At 59.8% G+C, this 25,516-nt stretch overlaps 1 protein-coding gene across 1 annotated transcript in view; it reads right to left on the minus strand.

Moving 5' to 3' along the window:
- bcs1l (BC1 (ubiquinol-cytochrome c reductase) synthesis-like) overlaps positions 1-21,791 on the minus strand; it is a 43,577-nt gene extending 21,786 nt beyond the window's left edge. Inside the window, exons 1-4 of the mRNA XM_072468687.1 lie at positions 21,652-21,791; positions 16,230-16,599; positions 5,785-5,924; positions 948-1,142 (exon numbers count right to left, since the gene is read on the minus strand). Coding sequence (XP_072324788.1) covers positions 948-1,142; positions 5,785-5,924; positions 16,230-16,549 — 655 coding nt within the window. The 5' untranslated portion in view covers positions 16,550-16,599; positions 21,652-21,791. The remainder of the gene's footprint in view (positions 1-947; positions 1,143-5,784; positions 5,925-16,229; positions 16,600-21,651) is intronic.
- Between the last annotated feature and the right edge of the window lie 3,725 nt (positions 21,792-25,516).

The raw sequence follows: 25,516 nt of genomic DNA on the forward strand, positions 1-25,516 counted from the left end.
GCCAATCCACCTAACCTGCATGTCTTTGGACTGTGGGAGGAAACCGGAGCACCCGGAGGAAACCCACGCAGACACGGGGAGGATGTGCAGACTCCGCACAGACAGTGACCCAGCGGGGAATCGAACCTAGGACCCTGGCGCTGTGAAGCCACAGTGCTAGCCACTGTGCTGCCGTGCTGCCCCTCAGGCTTTAGTCCATACACCCACTCACTCTGTCCCGTGGACGACACTGACCACAGAGAAGGTCCCATTTCATTGAAATCGTTGAATATCATCGGAGAATTTCATAGAATTCCGACAGTGCAGAAGGAAGCCATTTGGCCCATCGGGTCTGCACCGTCCCTCTGAAAGAGCACCCTACCTAGGCCCACACCCCCACCCTATCCCTGTAACCCCACCTAACCTGCACATTTTTGGACACCTACGGTCAATTTATCATGGCCAATCCACCTAACCTGCACATCTTTGGACTGTGGGAGGAAACCGGAGCACCCGGAGGAAACCCACGCAGACACGGGGAGAACGTGCAGACTCCGCACAGGCAGTAACCCAGCGGGGAATCAAACCTGGGACCCTGGAGCTGTGAGGCAGCAGTGCTAACCACTGTGCCGCCCATGAGGGGGGGGGGGGGTCACAATCCAGTGACCAACCAGGATTATTTCAAAGTCAGCTGCCTCCTCGGGCCAGGAGGAGCAATTTTGTGGGAAGGACATCACAGAAAGGCCACACACACCATCCTGACTTGGAGCCAGAATTGCCGTTCCTCCACTGTCAAAATCCTGGCACTCTCCTTAACAGGGTGCAGCGGTTCAAGAGAGGGGCCACTTGCCACCACCTTCTCGAGGGAGATGAGGGTTCGGTAATAAATGATGGTTCTGCCATCGACGCCCACATTCTGGCAATGAAACTCACACTGACTTGGTCAAGGTTGCTATCCCACCCCTTACCCCGGTCTGTATACCACTTGGGATTCCCGATGAAATCTTTGACATCCTGCACGATTTTCTCGGAGATTCCTTTCTCCAGCACGACGGAGTTGAGGGGGCGCCTGCGCCTCGGGAATCCAAACGGCCGCCACTCTGCCCCCATTGCTGTGTACATCACCGTTTTCCCTTCTTGCTGTTTGAGGGCCAGGTTCTTTGCTGGAGAGAACAGAACAGAAACAAAAAGGCCAGATGAAGCTCTCCACCAAATATTACTGAGCAAACAGTGCTGGCTCTTTGAAAGAGTTAATCCTTCTCTCCTGCTCTCTCCCCAGAGCCGAGCAATTATTTTCCCTTCAAATATTTCTCCAATTCCCTTTCGAAAGTTCCTGCTGGATCTCCTTCCACCACCCTTTCAGACAGCACCTTCCAGATCACAGCAACTCGCTCAAACACATTTCTCCTCATCTCCCCCCTCTGGTTCTCTTGCCGATTGGTCTGTCTCCTCTGGTCACCCAGCCTCCTTATTTACTCTGACAAAACGCCTCACCGTATTGAACGCCTCGATTAAACCTCCCCTTAACCTTCTCTCCTCCAAGGAGAACAATCCCGGCTTCTCCAGTCTCTCCACGTTCCCTGAAGTCTCTCATCCCCGGGGAACATTCAAGTCAATCTCCCGTCGCCCCCTCTCCAAGGCCCTGACATCCTTCCAAAAGTGTGGGACCCAGAATTGCACACAATCCCCCAGCGGGGGGCTAACCAGTGATTTTTAAAGATTCAACATAGATTTCATGCTTTTGTACCTCAGACCTCCATAAAGCCAAAGATTCCTGGTGCTTTTTAATAAAAATAATAGTCGTCAAATCTTATTTGGAGATTTTTTTTAAAAAAAACATTTTATTGAGGTATTTATGGTTTTATAACAGTAACAGAAGAAACAGTGTCCATACAAATGTAAACATAGGTCCCACCTTTTCTAACCCCCTACTCTAAACTAAACTAAACCCCAACCCCCCCCATTTCTGCTGACGATTAATTTTCCGCGAAGAAGTTGACAAACGATTGCCACTTCCGGGTGAACCCTAACAGTGACCCTCTCAAGGCGAACTTGATTTTCTCCAAAGAGAAAGCTAGCCATGTCCGATAGCCAGGTCTCCGACTTCGGGGGCTTTGAGTCCCTCCGAGCTAATAGTATCCGCCTCCGGGCTACCAGGGAGGCAAAGGCCAGAACGTCTGCCTCTTTCTCCTCCTGGATTCCCGACACCCCGAAAATCGTCACCTCTGGACTTAGCGCCACCCTGGTTTTCAACACTTTGGACATGACGTACGCAAACCCCTGCCAGAATCCCCTAAGCTTCGGGCATGTCCAGAACATATGGACATGGTTCGTTGGTCCTCCCGCACACATTGTGCACCTGTCTCCTACCCTAAAGAACCTGCTCATCCGGGCCACTGTCATGTGACCCCGGTGAACGACTTTAAATTGTACCAGGCTGAGCCTGGCACACATTGTGGATGCGTTGACCATAGACCATAGACCATCCTCTATCTCTTCTCCCAGCTCCTCCTCCCACTTGCGCTTCAGCTCCTCGATCTGTGTTTCCTCTGACCTCATAAGCTCCTTGTAAATTTCTGAAACCCTCCCTTCTCCCACCCACACTCTGGAAATTACCCGATACTGTACCCCACTTGGTGGTAGTGAGAGTTTGGCTGATGATCGATAAATGAGAGTTTGGCTCAAGATGGATTGGAACTTTATGGGAAAAACAAAATGTTAGATAAAGCTTTGTGTGGAGAAATGTCAAGACAGGCTTCTGGTAGCAAAATGTATCACTTGTTTTTGAACCAGACAAATTGCAGTAACGGGCTTGGGAATGGGTGCACTAGGCTTAAAGATAATTACAATTGAGGGGGGCTGAATTATAATTGAGCTGAGAGCACAGACAGGAATGCGAGGGAGCTGCCCTCAGAAATGAGCCCAAAACTGTATAAGAACTGCTGTTAGATGTATTGACTTTGGCTTGCTGGTGTAACTCTAAAGAGATACAGTGGTTTTAGCCCCGGCCGAGAAATAAACATGTTAAAGTAACGAGGTGTTCGACTGATCATTTCATCCGGACTGGCTGCAAAAGAATCCTCAGTAGGAGCGGGAAGGTTGAGACCCGCCTGCGTAGGAAGTCCCGTGCCTGCAGGTATCTACATTCATTCCCTCCCGTCAGTTCAAATTTCACCTCCAGTTCCTTCAAGCTGGGAAAGCTCCCTTCTATAAACATATCGCCCATCCTCTCGATCCCTGCTCTCTGCCACCTCCGGAACCCCCCATCTAACCTCCCCGGGGGAAACCAGTGATTATTACAGATTGGGGACCAGACCGATGCTCCCTCTGCTCCCACATGTCTCCTCCATTGCCCCACACTCTCAGGGCCACGACCACCACGGGGCTGGTGGAGTAGCGTGCCGGCGGGAATGGCAACGCCCCCAAACTAGTGCCCTTACAAGATGCTGCCTCTACTCGCTCCCACATCGAACCCCCCCACCACCCACTTCCTAATCATGGCTATATTCGCCGCCCAGTAATAATTACTAAAGTTTGGCAGCGCCAGCCCGCCCTCCCCCCCCCCCCCCCCGGCTGCTCTCCAACATCCCCTTTTTAACTCACGGGTTCTTACCCGCCCATACAAAGCCCAAGATCACCTTGATGACCCGTTTAAAAAAGGACCGAGCAATAAAGATGGGGAGACACTGAAACACAAACAGGAATCTCGGGAGAACCGTCATTTTTACTGTCTGTACCCTCCCAGCCAGTGACATCGGGAGCACATCCCATCTTCGGAAATCCTCCTTCATTTGGTCTACTAGTCGGGCCAGATGTAGCTTGTGCAGCCGTTCCCATTCCCGCGCCACCTGGATGCCTAGGTACCGAAAGCTTCCTCCTACCACTCTAAACAGCAGCTCCCCCAACCGCCTCTCCTGCCCCCCCAATCGCCTCTCCTGCCCCCCCAACTGCCTTTCCTGCCCCCCCAACCGCCTCTCCTGCCCCCTTGCCTGGATCGCGAACATCTCGCTTTTCCCCATGTTCAATTTGTAGCCCGAAAACCGGCCAAAATCCCCATAATTTCTTCCATCCCTTCCAATGGGTCCGACATATATAAGAGCAGATCGTCCGCGTATAGCGAGACTCTGCGTTCCACGCCGCCCCCCCACCCCCCTCCCCAGATCAGCCCCTTCCAGCCCTTTGAGGCTCTCAACGCAATTGCCAGCGGCTCTATGGCCAGTGCGAACAACAGTGGGGGCATCCCTGTCTCGTCCCCCGGTGTAGCCTAAAATAGCCCGAAGTCAACCTGTTTGTCCGTACGCTCGCAACAGGAGCCTGACGCAGCAGCCTAACCCAGTTATTGAAGCCCCGCCCAAATCCAAACCGCCCCAGCACCTCCCACAGATATTCCCATTCCACCCGATCAAATGCCTTCTCTGCGGCCATTGTGACCACTACCTCCACGTCCCTACCCTCTGGGGGCATCATGATCACATTCAGCAACCTTCTAATGTTGGCCGCCAACTGCCTCCCCTTAACAAATCCCGTCTGGCCCTCCCCAATCACGTCTGGGACGCAGTCAATTCTTGAGGACAAGATATTAGCCAACAGTTTGACATCTACATTTAGTAGGGAGATCAGTCTGTAGGACCCGCATAGCTCCAGGTCCTTATCCCGTTTCAGGATCAATGAGATAGTGGCCTGTGACATCGTCGGGGGGAGCACCCCTCTCTCCCTTGCCTCATTCCGGTGCCTGTTCGGGGAGGCTGTTACGGGATTGTGGGTTATGGGGTAGGGCGAGGGAGTGGGCCTAGGTAGGGTGCTCTTTTGGAGTTTGTCTTTTGTTTGTTGGTCGAGGGTGGGACAGTTAAAGTGGGTAATAGGTATTAGCTGGTCGTTAACCAGTTGCATTTACTGCATATTTCAATGATGGTCCTGGTTATAAATAATCAGTAATTGTGATTCAACTTACAAACCTGGTGACTGGAATTATTGGGCAGCCAAGGGGCCAACGATGGCTGGCACGGCAGCACAGTGGTTAGCACTGTTGCTTCACAGCTCCAGGGTCCCGGGTTCGATTCCCGGCTTGGGTCACTGTCTGTGTGGAGTCTGCACGTTCTCTCCGTGTCTGCGTGGGTTTCCTCCGGGTGCTCCGGTTTCCTCCCACATGTCCCGAAAGACGTGCTGTTGGGTGAATTGGACATTCTGAATTCTCCCTCAGTGAACCCGAACAGGTGCCAGAATGTGGCGACTAGGGGCTTTTCACAGTAACTTCATTGCAGCGTTAATGTAAGCCTACTTGTGACAATAATAACAATATTACTCAGAATTATTGGTTAATTCACTTGTGTTGTAACTCTTGCATCTGGACAGATACATGAATAGGATGGGAATAGAGGGATACAGACCCAGGAAGTGTAGAAGATTTTAGTACTTCGGCCCTCCACGCCTGTGCTGACCATCGGGGAAAAAGGTCCAAAGTTCCGACCCGAGCGGGAGCGTGGTCGGCAGAGGCGTGGGGGGCCGAAAGGCCTGTTCCTGTGCTGTACTTTTCTTTGTTCTTTGTTCCGGGGCCTGTGGGGCTGTAATTGACCGTGCACTAGCCCAGGGTGTCGTAACACCGTGTGCGGCGACCGCCGTTCTTGGAAGGACTTTACGATGCTTCAAAGTTCAACTTATACGCTGCAATCAATGGTGAGTCTATAGGTCAGTGCCCACGGGGGTGTAAGTTGCTGACAGGTGGGGAACTCGGGGACCTTCAGGAAAAGAGGGGAGAAAAACTCACAGTAAGCCAGAAACGTGCAACGTTATAAAAGAAACTTGTACCTTCACTCAGAATATCAAAGAAGATCTGGCGGTTGCTGCCCAGCGAGGTCAGCATGACCGTCTCCCATGGGATGCCCGTCTGCAGGTCAATCATCTGCTTCTCCCGGTTTCTCTCAACCCGAAGCCACTTGGTGTTGTACCTGTGGAAATAGCGGCACATTGTGAACATCCAGAATAACCGGGCTTTCCAAAACAGTGAGGCTGCGTAATTCTGAGTCATTGTTTCCAAACACCGAGACAGAGTGCAGTCCCAGCACCGGAATCTCCAATAGGAGCCAATCTGTGGAAAGATGTCTACAGCCATAGGGACAGGATCCCTGCTTCACCCTGACGTCCCCATCAAACACTCCCAGGGCAGGTACAGCACGGGATTAGATACAGAGTAAAGCTCCCTCTACACGGTCCCCATCAAACACTCCCAGGACAGGTATAGCACGGGGTTAGATACAGAGTAAAGCTCCCTCTACACTGTCCCCATCAAACACTCCCAGGACAGGTACAGCACGGGGTTAGATACAGCGTAAAGCTCCCTCTACACGGTCCCCATCAAACACTCCCAGGACAGGTACAGCACGGGGTTAGATACAGAGTAAAGCTCCCTCTACACTGTCCCCATCAAACACTCCCAGGACAGGTACAGCACGGGGTTAGATACAGCGTAAAGCTCCTTCTACACTGTCCCCATCAAACACTCCCAGGACAGGTACAGCATGGCGTTAGATACAGAGTAAAGCTCCCTCTGCACTGTCCCCATCAAACACTCCCAGGACAGGTACAGCACAGGGTTAGATACAGAGTAAAGCTCCCTCAACACTGTCCCCATCAAACACTCCCAGGACAGGTACAGCACGGGGTTAGATACAGAGTAAAGCTCCCTCTACACTGTCCACATCAAACACTCCCAGGACAGGGACAGCACGGGGTTAGATACAGAGTAAAGCTCCCTCTACACTGTCCCCATCAAACACTCCCAGGACAGGTACAGCACAGGGTTAGATACAGAGTAAAGCTCCCTCTACACTGACCCCATCAAACACTCCCAGGACAGGTACAGCACGGGGTTAGATACAAAGTAAAGCTCACTCTACACTGTCCCCATCAAACACTCCCAGGACAGGTACAGCACAGGGTTAGATACAAGAGTAAAGCTCCCTCTTCACTGTCCCCATCAAACACTCCCAGGACAGGTACAGCACGGGGTTAGATACAGAGTAAAGCTCCCTCTACACTGTCCCCATCAAACACTCCCAGGACAGGTACAGCACAGGGTTAGATACAGAGTAAAGCTCCCTCTTCACTGTCCCCATCAAACACTCCCAGGACAGGTACAGCACGGGGTTAGATACAGAGTAAAGCTCCCTCTACACTGTCCCCATCAAACACTCCCAGGACAGGTACAGCACAGGGTTAGATACAGAGTAAAGCTCCCTCTACACTGACCCCATCAAACACTCCCAGGACAGGTACAACATGGGGTTAGATACAGAGTAAAGCTCCCTCTAAAAGAATGACCAGGGTGAGGTTAGGGCCGGTCAAGGACAGTAGTGGGAACTTGTGCATGGAGTCATAAGAAATAGGAGAGGTGTTGAAGGGATACCTTTGTTCAGCGTTCACAAAGGAGAGGGGCCATGTTTATGAGGATGAGAGTGTGATTCAGGCGGGTAGGCTGGAGGAAGTAGATGTTCTGAGGAAGGATGTATTAGCAATTTTGAAAAACCTGAGGGTCGACAAGTCCCCTGGGGAAGATGGGATATACCCAAGGATTCTTTGGGAGGCAAGGGATGAGATTGCAGAGCCTTTGGCTTTGATCTTTGGGTCCTCGCTGTCCACGGGGATAGTGCCAGAGGACTGGAGAGTGGCGAATGTTGTTCCTCTGTTCAAGAAAGGGAATAGGAATGACCCTGGTAATTATAGGCCAGTTAGTCTTACTTTGGTGGTCGGGAAGATAATGGAAAAGGTCCTGAAGGATAGGATTTATGACCATTTGGAAAGATGCAGCTTAATCCGGGAGAGTCAACACGGATTCGTGAAGGGTAGGACTTGTACAGCGCGGGGTTAGATACAGAGTAAAGCTCCCTCTACACTGTCCCCATCAAACACTCCCAGGACAGGTACAGCACAGGGTTAGATACAGACTAAAGCTCCCTCTACACTGTCCCCATCAAACACTCCCAGGACAGATACAGCATGGGGTTAGATACAGAGTAAAGCTCCCTCTACACTGTCCCCATCAAACACTCCCAGGACAGATACAGCATGGGGTTAGATACAGAGTAAAGCTCCCTCTACACTGTCCCCATCAAACACTCCCAGGACAGATACAGCATGGGGTTAGATACAGAGTAAAGCTCCCTCTACACTGTCCCCATCAAACACTCCCAGGACAGATACAGCATGGGGTTAGATACAGAGTAAAGCTCCCTCTACACTGTCCCCATCAAACACTCCCAGGACAGGTACAGCACAGGGTTAGATACAGAGTAAAGCTCCCTCTACACTGTCCCCATCAAACACTCCCAGGACAGGTACAGCGCGGGGTTAGATACAGAGTAAAGCTCTCTCTACACTGTCCCCATCAAACACTCATTACTGGTAAATTTGAGATTTAAAGAAGAGACGTACAAATTAGCAATATAAGCAATAGCCCCGAGAATTGGGAACAATTTAAAATTCAGCAAAGGTGGACCAAGGGATTAGAACAAAGAACAAAGAAATGTACAGTACAGGAACAGGCCCTTCGGCCCTCCAAGCCCGTGCCGACCATGCTGCCCGACTAAACTACAATCTCCTACACTTCCTGGGTCCGTATCCCTCTATTCCCATCCTATTTATGTATTTGTCAAGATACCCCTTAAATGTCACTATCGTCCCTGCTTCCACCACCTCCTCCGGCAGCGAGTTCCAGGCACCCAATACCCTCTGTGTAAAAAACTTGCCTCGTACATCAACTCTAAACCTTGCCCCTCTCACCTTAAACCTATGCCCCTTAGTAATTGACTCCTCTACCCTGGGGAAAAGCCTCTGACTATCCACTCTGTCTATGCCCCTCATAATTTTGTAGACCTCTATCAGGTCGTCCCTCAACCTCCTTCATTCCAGTGAGAACAAACCGAGTTTATTCAGCTCCTCATAGCTAATGCCCTCCATACCAGGCAACATTCTGGTAAATCTCTTCTGCACCCTCTCTGAAGCCTCCACATCCTTCTGGTAGTGTGGCGACCAGAATTGAACACTATACTCCAAGTGTGACCTAACTAAGGTTCTATACAGCTGTAACATGACTTGCCAATTCTTATACTCAATGCCCCGGCCAATGAAGGCAAGCATGCCGTATGCCTTCTTGACTACCTTCTCCACCTGTGTTGCCCCTTTCAGTGACCTGTGGACCTGTACTCCCAGATCTCTTTGACTTTCAATACTCTTGAGGGTTCTACCATTCACTGTATATTCCCTACCTGCATTAGACCTTCCAAAATGCATTACCTCACATTTGTCTGGATTAAACTCCATCTGCCATCTCTCCGCCCAAGTCTCCAAACAATCTAAATCCTGCTGTATCCTCTGACAGTCCTCATCGCTATCCGCAATTCCACCAACCTTTGTGTCGTCTGCAAACTTACTAATCAGACCAGTTACATTTTCCTCCAAATCATTTATATATACTACAAAGAGCAAAGGTCCCAGCACTGATCCCTGTGGAACACCACTGGTCACAGCCCTCCAATTAGAAAAGCATCCTTCCATTGCTACTCTCTGCCTTCTATGTCCTAGCCAGTTCTGTATCCACCTTGCCAGCTCACCCTGATCCCGTGTGACTTCACCTTTTGTACTAGTCTACCATGAGGTACCTTGTCAAAGGCCTTACTGAAGTCCATATAGATAACATCCACTGCCCTACCTGCATCAATCATCTCTGTGACCTCCTCGAAAAACTCTATCAAGTTAGTGAGACACGACCTCCCCTTCACAAAACCATGCTGCCTTTCACTAATACGTCCATTTGCTTCCAAATGGGAGTAGATCCTGTCTCGAAGAATTCTTTCCAGTAATTTCCCTACCACTGACGTAAGGCTCACCGGCCTGTCGTTCCCGGGATTATCCTTGCTACCCTTCTTCAACAGAGGAACAACATTGGTTATTCTCCAGTCCTTGATTAAGAAGGGGAAAATACAATATGAAAGTAAGCTAGCGGGAACATGAAAACTGACTGGAAAAGTTTCTATGGGTGTGTAAAGAGAAAAATACTGATAAAAACTAATGTCGGCCCCTTACAGTCAGAAATGGGAAAATTCATAACAGGAAACAAAGAAATGGCTGAGGAACTAAATTCATACTCTGCTTCTGTCTTCACAAAGGAAGACATGAATAATGTACCGGAAGTTCTAAGAAATACAAGTTTCAGTGAGGAGCTGAAGGAAATTAGTATTAGGAAAGAAATGGTTTTGGGGAAATAAATGGATAAATCTCCAGGGCCTGATAATCTTCATCCCGGAGTTCTTGAGGAAGTGGCCCTAGAAATAGTAGATGCATTGGTGGTCATTTTCCAAAATTCTTTGGACTCTGGAATTGTTCCTACAGATTGGACGGTAGAGAATGTAACCCCGCTATTCAAAAAGGGAGGGAGAGAGAAAACAGGGACCTATAGACCAGAGAGCCTAACGTCGGTAGTAGGGAAGTTGCTAGAGTCCACTATCAACGATTTCAGAGCACAGCATTTGGAATATGGATAATCAGACAAAGTCAGCATGGATTTACGAAAGGGAAATCATGCTTTGAAGAATAGGGAGGCACGGTGACGCAGTGGTTAGCACTGCTGTCTCACGGCGCCGAGGACCCGGGTTCGATTCCGGCTCTGGGTCACTGTCCGTGTGGAGTTTGCACATACTCGCCGTGTCTGCGTGGGTCTCGCCCCCACAACCCAAAGATGTGCTGGCTAGGTGAACTGGCCACGCTGAATTGTCCCTTAATTGGAAGAGAAATTTGGGTACTCTAAATTTATTTTGAAAAAATAATTATTTGAAGATGTAACTAGTAGAGTTGACCAGGGAGAACCGGTGGATGTGGTCCTATATAAATGATCTGCAGGCAGTGTAACATTGTGCAGATGATACTAAATAAGTTCGAAAGCAGGCAGTGAAGAGATGTAGGCCGGCGATTCTCCGGGCCCCGATGGGATCCGATTCGGGGGGTGGGGCCCTCACTGTGGCCTGGCCCGCAATCGGGGCCTGCCAATCGGTGGGCGGGCTGGTCCCGTGGGGGCCTATTTTACTCCGCGCCGGGCCCCTATAGGGCTCCGCCATATTGCCCGGGGGGCCGGCGCGGAGAAGGGAACCCCCGCGTATGCGCGGAAATACGCCGGCCGTTCCGCGCGTGCGCGAACTCCGCGGGCCGTTCCGCGCCGGCTAGAGCTGCGGAGAACACTCAGGCGCCAACCTACCCCCCTAGGAAGGGGAGCATTCCCCATTATCGGGGACTGTTGACGCCGGAGTGGTTGGTGCCGCTTTTCACGCCGGCGTGGGGGACATAGCCCCATTATCGGAGAATCCTGCCCATAGATTTTCCAGACTGATAGAGATAGGCTAGGAGATTGGGCCAAGAGTTGGCAGATGGAGTTTAATGTGGATAAGTGTGAGGTTATCCATTTTGGTGGAAAAAAGGAGAAAGGCAAATTATTATCTTAATGGAAAACAGATTCAAGATGCATCTGGGCAGAGGGATTCTGGGGTCTTTGGTCATGAATCACAGAAAGTCGGTATGCAGGTACAGCCTGTAATTAAAAAGGCAAATGGAATGTTAGCGTTTATTACAAAAGGATTGGAGTATAAAGGTAGAGAAGTGTTGTTGCAATTGTATAGGGTGTTGGTGAGACCACATCTGGAGTACTGGGTCCAGTTTTGGACTCCTGATTTGAGGAAGGGTGTGGTGACATTGGAGGCAGTTCAGAGGAGGGTCACCAGATTGATTCCGGGGATGAAAGGGTTGACGCATGGGGAGAGATTAAACAGTTTGGACTTCTACTCGCTGGAGTTTAGAAGAATGAGAGGGGATCTGATCGAGGTGTATAAAATACTAAAAGGAATTGAGAAAGTAAATGTAGACCAAATGTTCCCCCCTTGTGGTTTAGCTCACTGGGCTAAATTGCTGGCTTTGAAAGCAGAGCAAGGCAGCCAGCAGCACGGTTCAATTCCCGTACCAGCCTCCCCGAACAGGCGCCGGAATGTGGCGACTAGGGGCTTTTCACAGTAACTTCATTGAAGCCTACTCGTGACAATAAACAATTTTTATTTCATTTTTCATTTCATCCAGAACGAGAGGTCACGGATAGAGGTTGAGAGACAGTAGATTTAAAACTGAGATGAGGAGGAACTACTTCTCGCAGAGGGTGGTGAATCTGTGGAACTCGCTGCCCCATAGTGCGGTGGAGTCCGGATCAAGGAGATAGACATATATCTGATAAAGAAACGGGTTAAAGGGATATGGGAAACAGGTGGAAAGGTGGATTTGAGACCATTAATGATAATAATGAATGGTGGAGCAGGCTAGAAGGGGTGAATGGCCTCCTCCTGCTTCTATTTTTGATGTTTCTATGTCGGTAAAGCACAGGGTTAGATACAGTGGAACTAATAATCATTATGAATCTTTGGATTTCTCTATCCCAGAGAGCTATGGATGTTCAGTTCTGGAGTATATTTAGACTGGGTTTCATTGCTGCTTTGGGAATAAAAGCAGCTGCCCTTACCGCTGGGGGTGGTGCCCTTACCGCTGGGGGTGGTGTCCGTACCGCTGGGGGTGGTGCCCGTACCGCTGGGGGTGGTGCCCGTACCGCTGGGGGTGGTGCCCGTACCGCTGGGGGTGGTGCCCGTACCGCTGGGGGTGGTGCCCGTACCGCTGGGGGTGGTGCCCTTACCGCTGGGGGTGGTGCCCGTACCGCTGGGGGTGGTGTCCGTACCGCTGGGGGTGGTGCCCGTACCGCTGGGGGTGGTGTCCGTACCGCTGGGGGTGGTGTCCGTACTGCTGGGGGGGGTGTCCGTACCGCTGGGGATGGTGTCCGTACCGCTGGGGGTGGTGTCCGTGCCGCTGGGGGTGGTCCCCTTCCGCTGGGGGTGGTGTCCGTACCGCTGGGGGTGGTGCCCGTACCGCTGGGGGTGGTGCCCGTACCGCTGGGGGTGGTGTCCGTACCGCTGGGGGTGGTGTCCGTACCGCTGGGGGTGGTGTCCGTGCCGCTGGGGGTGGTCCCCTTCCGCTGGGGGTGGTGTCCGTACCGCTGGGGGTGGTGTCCGTACCGCTGGGGGTGGTGCCCGTACCGCTGGGGGTGGTGTCCGTACCGCTGGGGGTGGTGCCCGTACCGCTGGGGGTGGTGCCCGTACCGCTGGGGGTGGTGCCCGTACCGCTGGGGGTGGTGCCCTTACCGCTGGGGGTGGTGCCCTTACCGCTGGGGGTGGTGCCCGTACCGCTGGGGGTGGTGTCCGTACCGCTGGGGGTGGTGCCCGTACCGCTGGGGGTGGTGCCCGTACCGCTGGGGGTGGTGCCCGTACCGCTGGGGGTGGTGTCCGTACCGCTGGGGGTGGTGTCCGTACCGCTGGGGGGGGTGCCCGTACCGCTGGGGATGGTGTCCGTACCGCTAGGGGTGGTGTCCGTGCCGCTGGGGGTGGTCCCCTTCCGCTGGGGGTGGTGTCCGTACCGCTGGGGGTGGTGTCCGTACCGCTGGGGGTGGTGTCCGTACCGCTGGGGGTGGTGCCCGTACCGCTGGGGGTGGTGCCCGTGCCGCTGGGGATGGTGTCCGTGCCGCTGGGGGTGGTGCCCGTACCGCTGGGGGTGGTGTCCGTACCGCTGGGGGTGGTGCCCGTACCGCTGGGGATGGTGCCCTTACCGCTGGGGGTGGTGCCCGTACCGCTGGGGATGGTGCCCGTACCGCTGGGGGTGGTGTCCGTACCGCTGGGGGTGGTGACCGTACCGCTGGGGGTGGTGCCCGTACCGCTGGGGGTGGTGCCCGTACCGCTGGGGGTGGTGTCCGTACCGCTGGGGATGGTGCCCGTACCGCTGGGGGTGGTGCCCGTACCGCTGGGGGTGGTGCCCGTACCGCTGGGGGTGGTGCCAGTACCGCTGGGGATGTTGCCCTTACCGCTGGGGGTGGTGCCCGTACCGCTGGGGGTGGTGCCCGTACCGCTGGGGGGGGTGCCCGTACCGCTGGGGGTGGTGCCCGTACCGCTGGGGGTGGTGCCCGTACCGCTGGGGGTGGTGCCCGTACCGCTGGGGGTGGTGCCCTTACCGCTGGGGGGGTGCCCATACCGCTGGGGGTGGTGCCCGTACCGCTGGGGGTGGTGCCCGTACCGCTGGGGGTGGTGCCCGTACCGCTGGGGGTGGTGCCCGTACCGCTGGGGGTGGTGCCCGTACCGCTGGGGGTGGTGTCCGTACCGCTGGGGGTGGTGCCCGTACCGCTGGGGGTGGTGCCCGTACCGCTGGGGATGGTGTCCGTACCGCTGGGGGTGGTGCCCTTGCCGCTGGGGGTGGTGCCCGTACCACTGGGGGTGGTGCCCTTGCCGCTGGGGGTGGTGTCCGTACCGCTGGGGGTGGTGCCCTTGCCGCTGGGGGTGGTGCCCTTGCCGCTGGGGGTGGTGTCCGTACCGCTGGGGGTGGTGTCCGTACCGCTGGGGGTGGTGTCCGTACCGCTGGGGGTGGTGCCCTTGCCGCTGGGGGTGGTGTCCGTACCGCTGGGGGTGGTGTCCGTACCGCTGGGGGTGGTGCCCGTACCGCTGGGGGTGGTGTCCGTACCGCTGGGGGTGGTGCCCGTACCGCTGGGGATGGTGTCCGTACCGCTGGGGATGGTGTCCGTACCGCTGGGGGTGGTGCCCGTACCGCTGGGGGTGGTTCCCGTACCGCTGGGAGGGGTGCCCGTACCGCTGGGGGTGGTGCCCGTACCGCTGGGGGTGGTTCCCGTACCGCTGGGGGTGGTGCCCGTACCGCTGGGGGTGGTGCCCGTACCGCTGGGGGTGGTGTCCGTACCGCTGGGGGTGGTGCCTGTACCGCTGGGGGTGGTGCCCTTACCGCTGGGGGTGGTGTCCGTACCGCTGGGGGGGGTGCCCGTACCGCTGGGGGTGGTGCCCGTACCGCTGGGGGTGGTGCCCGTACCGCTGGGGGTGGTGCCCGTACCGCTGGGGGTGGTGTCCGTACCGCTGGGGGTGGTGCCCGTACCGCTGGGGGTGGTGTCCGTACCGCTGGGGATGGTGCCCGTACCGCTGGGGGTGGTGACCGTACCGCTGGGGGTGGTGCCCGTACCGCTGGGGGTGGTGTCCGTACCGCTGGGGGTGGTGCCCGTACCGCTGGGGGTGGTGTCCGTACCGCTGGGGGGGGTGCCCGTACCGCTGGGGGGGGTGCCCGTACCGCTGGGGGTGCTGCCCGTACCGCTGGGGGTGGTGCCCGTACCGCTGGGGGGGGTGCCCGTACCGCTGGGGGTGGTGCCCGTACCGCTGGGGATGGTGCCCGTACCGCTGGGGGTGGTGTCCGTACCGCTGGGGGTGGTGACCGTACCGCTGGGGGGGGTGCCCGTACCGCTGGGGGTGGTGCCCGTACCGCTGGGATGGTGCCCGTACCGCTGGGGATGGTGCCCGTACCGCTGGGGATGGTGTCCGTACCGCTGGGGGTGGTGTCCGTGCCGCTGGGGATGGTGTCCGTGCCGCTGGGGGTGGTGTCCGTGCCGCTGGGGGTGGTGTCCGTGCCGCTGGGGATGGTGCCCGTACCGCTAGGGGTGGTGCCCGTACCGCTGGGGGTGGTGCCCGTACCGCTGGGGGTGGTGTCCGTGCCGCTGGGGGTGGTGCCCGTACCGCTGGGGGTGGTGCCCGTACCGCTGGGGGTGGTGCCCGTACCGCTGGGGGTGGTGCCCGTACCGCTGGGGGTGGTGCCCTTGCCGCTGGGGGTGGTGCCCGTACCGCTGGGGGTGGTGCCCGTACCGCTGGGGGTGGTGCCCTTGCCGCTGGGGGTGGTGCCCGTACCGCTGGGGGTGGTGCCCGTTCCGCTGAGGTAGTGCCCTTACCGCCGGACCACAAGCTCTGGGTTCGAGCCCAACATGAGGATTGGTTGCCCACGAAAAGGGCGTTGATAACGTGGTTGAATGGGCTGATAGCTCGGGAATCCTTGCCCCACTTCCCCACTATTCCTCAAGGCAAAGAAGTGTCCGTGCGTGTAAAATCAACTGAGGGAATGATGGGATCTGGGGCTAGTGTGGGAAGGCAGGCTTGATCATATTCACTGGCAGAACAGGCTGGAGGGTCCCAATGGCCTACTGCTATACTTCGACAAGCACTGTTTAGCACCCTGGCCATCCTGTGCTGCTGTGGGCGTCGGTGCTCATGAACACGGGCTGACATGGCTGGCAGCCGCTGCCTATAGGACTCAGACTGATGGCGGCCTTTCGACCAGAGATCTGAGGGCTCGATTGCCATACTCACCAGATGAAGTGGTTTCCTGGACTGGGAACAAAGGAGAAGGTGGTGCTGATCCTGCCACTTTCGTGCTGGACGTAGGATGTCTCGACACTGAGGTGCTGCGTCCGTTTCGCCTGGTGTGTGATCCAGTTGAGCAGCCAGTGGTAGCTCTTGTCTCGACTCGTCACCTCCAGCGTGATCATACAATGCCTCCTGAAAGCGACCATCCCAAACTGTGCCCCCTTGCGAGCAAGCGCCAGCGCTGTGCCCACCCCAACCAGCCCAAAACCCGCCCCAAAGTAGGGGTTGTCCTTCAGGGTCAAAACAAAGTCCGACAACGACATCTTTTTACCAATTCACCAGTGCCTGTGGTACATGATGTAGGCGGCGAGATCTGCACAAGAGAATACAACAGCAAACACTCAGCTACAACGTAACCCAGCTGTGAGCATAAAAGTCTGTATTATATAGGAATTACCCCTGTGCATGTACGATACTGGAAATAGCTACTGATCACTCACATCAATTAATAATAATATCCTTTTATTGTCACAAGTATGAAGTTACTGTGAAAAGCCCCAAGTCGCCACATTCCGGCGCCTGTTCGGGTACACAGGGAGAATTCAGAATTCTCAGCTGGTACGGGAATTGAACCCGCGCTGCTGGCCTTGTTCTGCATCACAAACCAGCTGTCTAGTCCACTGAGCTAAACCAGCCCAAATTACATGTTGATTACTGCCTGCGAATAATCCCCAGCCTTTGACTTAAGTACCATATAAGGGGATCAAGGATTATGGGGAGAAGGCAGGAAAATGGGGTTGAGAAAAAATATCAGCCATGATTGAGTGGCGGAGCAGACTCGATGGGCCGAGCGGCCTAATTCTGCTCCTGTGTCTTATGGTCTCTTCACCAGGAGCCAATGGACACTGTGTTTCGCAGTGAGTCAAGGCATCGAGAATGGTGGAAGGGTACAGAATACAAAGGAAGAACTTTATATCGGGGACAGATACACTCATGTCGAAACTAGAATAGGGCAGATACACTGAGGGTATGGAGATAGTGGGGCAGATACACGGATGATATAGGGAAAGAGAGGCAGAGACATTGAGGAAAAAGAGAGAGCGGATAGATTCACTGAGGATATAGAGAAAGAGGGGACAGATACACTGAGGATATGGCAAAAGGGGGGCAGATACACAGTACAAAACTTCGGTGAGGCCACAGCTGGAGCACTGTGTGCAATTCTGGTCGCCACATTTTAGGAAGGATGTGATTGTACTGGAGGGGGTGCAGAGGAGATTCACCAGGATGTTGCCTGGAATGGAGTGTTTGAGCTTTGAAGAGAGGCTGGATAGGCGGAGGTTGTTTTCTTTGGAGCAGAGAAGGCGGAGAGGGGACCTGATTGAGGTGGATACGATTATGAGGGGCATGGGCAGGGTGGATAGGGAGCAGCTGTTCCCTTTAGTTGAAGGGTCAATAATGAGAGGGCATAATTTTAAAGTGAGGGGTGGGAGGTTTAGAGGGTATTTGAGGAAACCTAGAGGGCGGTGAGAGTCTGGAATGCGTGGCCTGGAGGGTAGGAGAGGCAGAAAACCTGACAACCTCTAAAAGGTGCGCGGACGAGCACTTGAAGTGTCAGAACATTCAGGGCTCTGGGCCAATTGCTGGGAAGTGGGATCCGTGTAGATTTAGTTTGGTTTTAGTGTAGATTTAGTGTGGTTTTTCAGTGCGGACCCAATGGGCCTCTTCTGGACTGGATGACTCTGTGACACTGAATGTATGGAGATACATTCGACGGTGCCCACTCTGAGCTCTGGAAAAGATTTGGATCTTCTCTCGCACATGGCCTCCAAATTCTTGGGACTTCTGAACCTCAAAATGACACTTTAACACTGGATTACACAGTAAGACCCAGCGGCTATCTCTGATCTGCTGCTCTGTTGTTTATATCTGAACATAATTTTCATCAGCTCACAGCCATACCCTCGCTGTTGCTTTGTGAGGGCTTAAATCTCCCGCTGTGCCTGTGACTGGCCATTGGTTCCTCTGACTAGCTCAGCTGGGAAAATGTCCAACCTCTGGACCTGATGGTGTCCTCCACCTTTTTGGTCCATAGCCATGTAGGTTACAGTATCTCAAGTGCAGATTCAATTATTTTACCCCTTGAATCCCTTCTAATCTTTCCCCAGATTATGTGAAAGTCTATGCCCCCCCGATGAGGGTAACACAGTGGTTAGCACTGTTGCTTCACAGCGCCACGGTCCCGGGTTCGATTCCCGGCTTGGGTCACTGTCTGTGCGGAGTCTGTACGTTCTCCCCGTGTCTGCGTGGGTTTCCTCCGGATGCTCCGGTTTCCTCCCACAAGTCCCGAAAGACGTGCTGTTCGGTGAATTGGACATTCTGAATTCTCCCTGTGTACCCGAACAGGCGCCGGAATGTGGGGACTAGGGGCTTTTCACTATAACTTAATTGCAGCGTTAATGTAAGCCTACTTGTGGCACTAATAATTATGATTCTGCTAACGTGCACTAACGCCCTCACATTGCTTGACTGTGCCCCCCCAACCCCCCCCACTCATCTGCTACTGAAACCCTCGATGTCAGCCGCCACTACCCTCTGAAGAGACCCCAGTCTGAAACACCCCCCCCACGCCCTTTCTCCCCTCCCCCAACATGCCCTCTCTCCCCTCCCCCCCAACACCCTCTGTCTCCCCCCTCCCCCTCAATGCCCTCTCTCTCCCCTCCCCCAACGCCCTTTCCGCCTCCCCCTCCCCAACGCCCTCTCTCCCCTCCCCCCAGCGCCCTCTCTCACCCCTCCCCCCAACGCCCTCCTCCCCACTCCCCCGAACCCCTCTCCCTCCCCCCAAAACCCCCTCTCTCCCCTCTCCCCCGCCCCCTAACCCCTCACGCCCCCACCCCTCGCCCAACGCCCTCTCTCCCCTCGCCCCCAACCCCTCTCCCCTCCCCCAACGCCCACTCTCCCCTCCCCCAACGCCCCTCTCTCCCCCTCCCCCCAACGCCCCTCTCTCCCCTCCCCACCCCCAACGCCCTCTCTCCCCCCTCCCCCAACACCCTCTCTCTCCCCTCCCCACGCCCCAACCCCCTCTCCTCCCCTCCCCCACCCCCCACCACCCCTCTCCCCCCCCCACCCCCAACACCCTCTCTCTCCCCTCCCCCACCCCCAACCCCTCTCCCCTCCCCCCCAACGCCCCTCTCTCCCCCTCCCCCCACCCCCAACACCCTCTCTCTCCTCCCTCCCCCACCCCCAACACCCTCTCCTCCCCTCACCCCAACGCCCCTCTCCCCTCCCCCACCCCAACACCCTCTCTCTCCCCCACCCCACGCCCTCTCTCCCCTCACCCCACGCCCCTCTCCCACTCCCCCTCTCTCTCCCCTCCCCCACCACCCTCTCACCCCTCCCCCCACCCCTCTCTCCCCCTCCCCCAACCCCTCTCTCCCCTCCCCCACCCCAAACACCCTCTCTCTCCCCTCCCCCACCCCCAACACCCTCTCTCTCCCCTCCCCCACCCCACACCCTCACTCACCCCCCCCACCCCCAACACCCTCTCTCCCCCTCCCCCACCCCACACCCTCTCTCCCCTCCCACCCCACCCCTCTCTCCCCTCCCCCACCCCCACCCCTCTCTCTCCCCCTCCCCCAACACCCTCTCCTCTCCCCTCCCACACCCCCAACACCCTCTCTCTCCCCTCCCCCACCCCCAACACCCCTCTCTCTCCCCCTCCCCCACCCCCAACCACCCTCTCACCCTCGCCCTCCCCCCACCCCCAACGCCCTCTCGCTCCCCTCCCCCCCAACGCCCTCTCTCTCCCCTCCCCCACCCCCAACACCCTCGCTCTCCCCTCCCCCACCCCCAAACCCTCTCTCTCCCCTCCCCCCAACCGCCCTCTCTCTCCCCTCCCCCACCCCCAACACCCTCTCTCTCCCCTCACCCCAACGCCCTCTCTCCCCTCACCCCAACCCCTCTCTCCCCTCCCCCTCTCTCTCCCCTCCCCCACCACCCTCTCTCTCCCCTCCCCCCACGCCCTCTCTCTCCCCTCCCCCAACACCCTCTCTCTCCCCTCCCCCACCCCAAACACCCTCTCTCTCCCCTCCCCCACCCCCAACACCCTCTCTCTCCCCTCCCCCACCCCAACACCCCTCTCTCCCCTCCCCCACCCCCAACACCCTCTCTCTCCCCTCCCCCACCCTCAACACCCTCTCTCTCCCCTCACCCCCCCAACGCCCTCTCTCTCCCTCACCCCCCCCGCCCTCTCTCTCCCCTCACCCCCCCCAACGCCCTCTCTCTCCCCTCCCCCCCAACGCCCTCTCTCTCCCCTCCCCCCCAACGCCCTCTCTCCCCTTCCCCCCAACGCCCTCTCTCTCCCCTCCCCCCAACGCCCTCTCTCTCCCCTCCCCCCAACGCCCTCTCTCTCCCCTCCCCCACCCCCAACACCCTCTCTCTCCCCTCCCCCCACACCCCAACACCCTCTCTCTCCCCTCCCCCACCCCCAACACCCTCTCTCTCCCCTCCCCCACCCCCAACACCCTCTCTCTCCCCTCCCCCACCCCCAACACCCTCTCTCTCCCCTCCCCCACCCCCAACACCCTCTCTCTCCCCTCCCCCACCCCCAACACCCTCTCTCTCCCCTCCCCCACCCCCAACACCCTCTCTCTCCCCTCACCCCAACGCCCTCTCTCTCCCCTCCCCCACCCCCAACACCCTCTCTCTCCCCTCACCCCCCCCAACGCCCTCTCTCTCCCCTCCCCCCAACGCCCTCTCTCTCCCCTCCCCCACCCCCAACACCCTCTCTCTCCCCCCCCCCACCCCCTCTCCCCTCACCCCCCCCCCAACCCCCTCTCTCTCCCCTCCCCCCAACGCCCTCTCTCTCCCCTCCCCCACCCCCAACACCCTCTCTCTCCCCTCCCCCACCCCCAACACCCTCTCTCTCCCCACCCCCAACACCCTCTCTCTCCCCTCCCCCACCCCCAACACCCTCTCTCTCCCCCTCACCCCAACGCCCTCTCTCTCCCCTCCCCCACCCCCAACACCCTCTCTCTCCCTCACCCCAACGCCCTCTCTCTCCCCTCCCCCACCCCCAACACCCTCTCTCTCCCCTCACCCCCCCCCAACGCCCTCTCTCTCCCCTCCCCCAACGCCCTCTCTCCCCCTCCCCCCCCCCCAAACCCCCCAACCCCAACAACCCACCCACCCTCTCAGTCACTTGCCCCAAATGTCTCCCCCTGTGAGCAGGGTTTATTGGAGTTCCATTGGTGTGAGGCAGCCTGGCTGAGAGGTGCTACATGAATGTAAGTTGTTGTTGTCTGGGGGAGAGGGGAGCCGGGGGGCTGATCAGCGGGTGACACACTTCCAAATGGGACTCGTCTGCCGTTCAGTGAACAGTGTCACACACGCGTTTGCACACTCACACTCCCATTTACACACTCACATTTACACACTCAGTCGCGCCATTTGCACGCTCCCGGTTCCCACAATCACTTCCGATCCCTACAGTGCTTCCGTCCGCCGACTCCGCTCCTCCGGCCGCCGCTCGGTGCCCCGCGGATAGGTTCCGCCCCCAGAACTCAGAGACCCTCAGACCCAGACTGGAGAGAGACAGAGTCAGGCCCCTCCCCCCCTCCCCCTCCCCCCCCCCCCCAACCCCCCCCCCAACCCCCCCCTCCCCCCACCCCCCCCAACTCCCCCCCCCCCTCCCCCCCCCTCCCCCCCCCCCCAACCTCCCCCCCCCAACTCCCCCCCTCCCCCTCCCCCCCAACCCCCCCCCCCCTCCCCCCAACCTCCCCCCCCAACCCCCCCTCCCCCCCCAACTCCCCCCCCCCCCCCCAACCCCCCCTCCCCCCCACCCCCCCTCCCCCCCCAACCCCCCCCCTCCCCCCCCAACTCCCCCCCCTCCCCCCCCAACCCCCCCCCCCCAACCCCACCCCCCACCCCCCCCTCCCCCCCCACTCCCCCCACCCCCCCCCCAACTCCCCCCCCCCCCCCCCCAACTCCCCCCCCCCCCCCCAACTCCCCCCCCCCCCCCCACACCCCCCACCCCCCCCCCAACTCCCCCCCTCCCCCCCCCCCCAACTCCCCCCCTCCCCCCCCCAACTCCCCCCCTCCCCCCCCCCCCCCCCCAACCCCCCCCCCCCCCCAACCCCCCCCCCACCCCCCCCTCCCCCCCCCCAACTCCCCCCCCCCCCCCAACTCCCCCCTCCCCCCCCCCAACTCCCCCCCCCCCCCCACTCCCCCCCCCCCCCCAACTTCCCCCCTCCCCCCCCCAACTCCCCCCTCCCCCCCCCCAACCTCCCCCCTCCCCCCCCCAACTCCCCCCCCCCCCCCAACCCCTCCCCCCCCCCCCCCAACTCCCCCCCTCCCCCCCCCCCAACTCCCCCCCCCCCACCCCCCCACTCCCCCCCCCCCCCAACTCCCCCCCTCCCCCCCCAACCCCCCCCCCCCCCCCAACTCCCCCCCTCCCCCCCCCCAACTCCCCCCCCCCCCCCCCCCAACTCCCCCCCCCCCCCCCCCACTCCCCCCCCCCCCCCACCCCCCCCCCCCCCCACTCCCCCCCACCCCCCCCCCAACCCCCCCACCCCCCACCCCCCCTCCTCCCCCCCCCCCACCCCTCCCCCCCCCCCCCCCAACTCCCCCCCTCCCCCCCCCAACTCCCTCCCCTCCCCCCCCCAACTCCCCCCCTCCCCCCCCCACCCCCCCCCCCCCCCCCACTCCCACCCCCCCCCCCCCCCAACCCCTCCCCTCCCCCCCCCCCCCAACTCCTCCCCTCCCCCCCCCAACCCCTCCCCCCCCCCCCCAACCCCCCCCACCCCCCCCCAACTCCCCCCCCCCCCCCCCAACCCCCCTCCCCCCCCACCCCCCCCCCCCCCAACCCCCCCCCCCCCCCCCAACTCCCTCCCCCCCCCCCCCCCCAACTCCCCCCCCCCCCCCCCACCCCCCCTCCCCCCCCCAACTCCCTCCCCCCCCCCCCCCCAACTCCCCCCCTCCCCCCCCCCCCAACCCCCCCCCCCCCCCCCCCAACTCCCCCCCCCCCCCCCCCCCACCCCTCCCCTCCCCCCCCCCCAACCCCCCCCTCCCCCCCCCCCACTCCCCCCCCCCCCCCCCCCCAACTCCCTCCCCTCCCCCCCCCCCAACTCCCTCCCCTCCCCCCCCCACCCCACCCCTCCCCCCCCCCCCCAACCCCCCCCCCCCCCCCCAACCCCCCCCCCCCCCACTCCCCTCCCCCCCCCCAACTCCCCCCCCCCCCCCCCCCAACTCCCTCCCCTCCCCCCCCCCAACACCCTCCCCTCCCCCCCCCAACCCCACCCCCCCCCCCCCCCAACTCCCTCCCCTCCCCCCCCCCAACTCCCTCCCCTCCCCCCCCCAACTCCCACCCCTCCCCCCCCCAACTCCCTCCCCTCCCCCCCCCCCAACTCCCTCCCTCCCCCCCCCCCAACTCCCTCCCCTCCCCCCCCCCCAACTCCCTCCCCTCCCCCCCAACTCCCTCCCCTCCCCCCCCCCAACTCCCTCCCCTCCCCCCCCCAACTCCCTCCCCTCCCCCCCCCCCAACTCCCTCCCCTCCCCCCCCCCCAACTCCCTCCCCTCCCCCCCCCCAACTCCCTCCCCTCCCCCCCCCAACTCCCTCCCCTCCCCCCCCCCAACTCCCTCCCCTCCCCCCCCCCAACTCCCTCCCCTCCCCCCCCCCAACTCCCTCCCCCCCCCACTCCCTCCCCTCCCCCCCCCCAACTCCCTCCCCTCCCCCCCAACTCCCTCCCCTCCCCCCAACTCCCTCCCCTCCCCCCCAACTCCCTCCCCTCCCCCCCCCAACTCCCTCCCCTCCCCCCCCCCCAACTCCCTCCCCTCCCCCCCCCCCAACTCCCTCCCCTCCCCCCCCCCCAACTCCCTCCCCTCCCCCCCAACTCCCTCCCCTCCACTCCCTCCCCCCCCAACTCCCTCCCCTCCCCCCAACTCCCTCCCCTCCCCCCAACTCCCTCCCCTCCCTCCCAACTCCCTCCCCTCCCCCCCAACACCCTCCCCTCCCCCCCCCCCAACACCCTCCCCTCCCCCCCCCCCAACACCCTCCCCTCCCCCCCCCCCCAACACCCTCCCCCCCCCCCCAACACCCTCCCCTCCCCCCCCCCAACACCCTCCCCTCCCCCCCCCCCAACACCCTCCCCTCCCCCCCCCCCAACACCCTCCCCTCCCCCCCCCCCCAACACCCTCCCCTCCCCCCCCCCAACACCCTCCCCTCCCCCCAACACCCTCCCCTCCCCCCAACACCCTCCCCTCCCCCCAACACCCTCCCTCCCCCCCCCAACTCCCTCCCCTCCCCCCCCCAACTCCCTCCCCTCCCCCCCCCCAACTCCCTCCCCTCCCCCCCCCCAACTCCCTCCCCTCCCCCCCCCAACTCCCTCCCTCCCCCAACTCCCTCCCCTCCCCCCAACTCCCTCCCCTCCCCCCCAACTCCCTCCCCTCCCCCCCAACCCCTCCCCTCCCCCCCAACTCCCTCCCCTCCCCCCCCCCAACTCCCTCCCCTCCCCCCCCCCCAACTCCCTCCCCTCCCCCCCCCAACTCCCTCCCCTCCCCCCCCCCAACTCCCTCCCCTCCCCCCCAACTCCCTCCCCTCCCCCCCAACTCCCTCCCCTCCCCCCAACTCCCTCCCCTCCCCCCCAACTCCCTCCCCTCCCCCCCAACACCCTCCCCTCCCCCCCCCAACACCATCCCCTCCCCCCCCCCAAACACCCTCCCCTCCCCCCCAACACCCTCCCCTCCCCCCCAACTCCCTCCCCCCCCCCCAACTCCCTCCCCCCCCCCAACTCCCTCCCCCCACCCCCCCCCCAACTCCCTCCCCTCCCCCCCAACTCCCTCCCCTCCCCCAACTCCCTCCCCTCCCCCCAACTCCCTCCCCTCCCCCCCCCCAACTCCCTCCCCTCCCCCCAACTCCCTCCCCTCCCCCCCAACTCCCTCCCCTCCAACTCCCTCCCCTCCCCCAACTCCCTCCCCTCCCCCCCAACTCCCTCCCCTCCCCTCCCAACTCCCTCCCCTCCCCTCCCAACTCCCTCCCCTCCCCCCCAACACCCTCCCCTCCCCCCCCCAACACCCTCCCCTCCCCCCAACTCCTCCCCTCCCCCCAACTCCCTCCCCTCCCCCCAACTCCCTCCCCTCCCCCCCCAACTCCCTCCCCTCCCCCCAACTCCCTCCCCTCCCCCCACTCCCCCTCCACTCCCTCCCCTCCCCCAACTCCCTCCCCTCCCCCCAACTCCCTCCCCTCCCCCCAACTCCCTCCCCTCCCCTCCCAACTCCCTCCCTCCCCCCCCAAC

The sequence above is a fragment of the Scyliorhinus torazame genome, chromosome 2 (genome assembly GCF_047496885.1).
Source record: "Scyliorhinus torazame isolate Kashiwa2021f chromosome 2, sScyTor2.1, whole genome shotgun sequence".
Taxonomy (NCBI): Eukaryota; Metazoa; Chordata; class Chondrichthyes; order Carcharhiniformes; family Scyliorhinidae; genus Scyliorhinus; species Scyliorhinus torazame.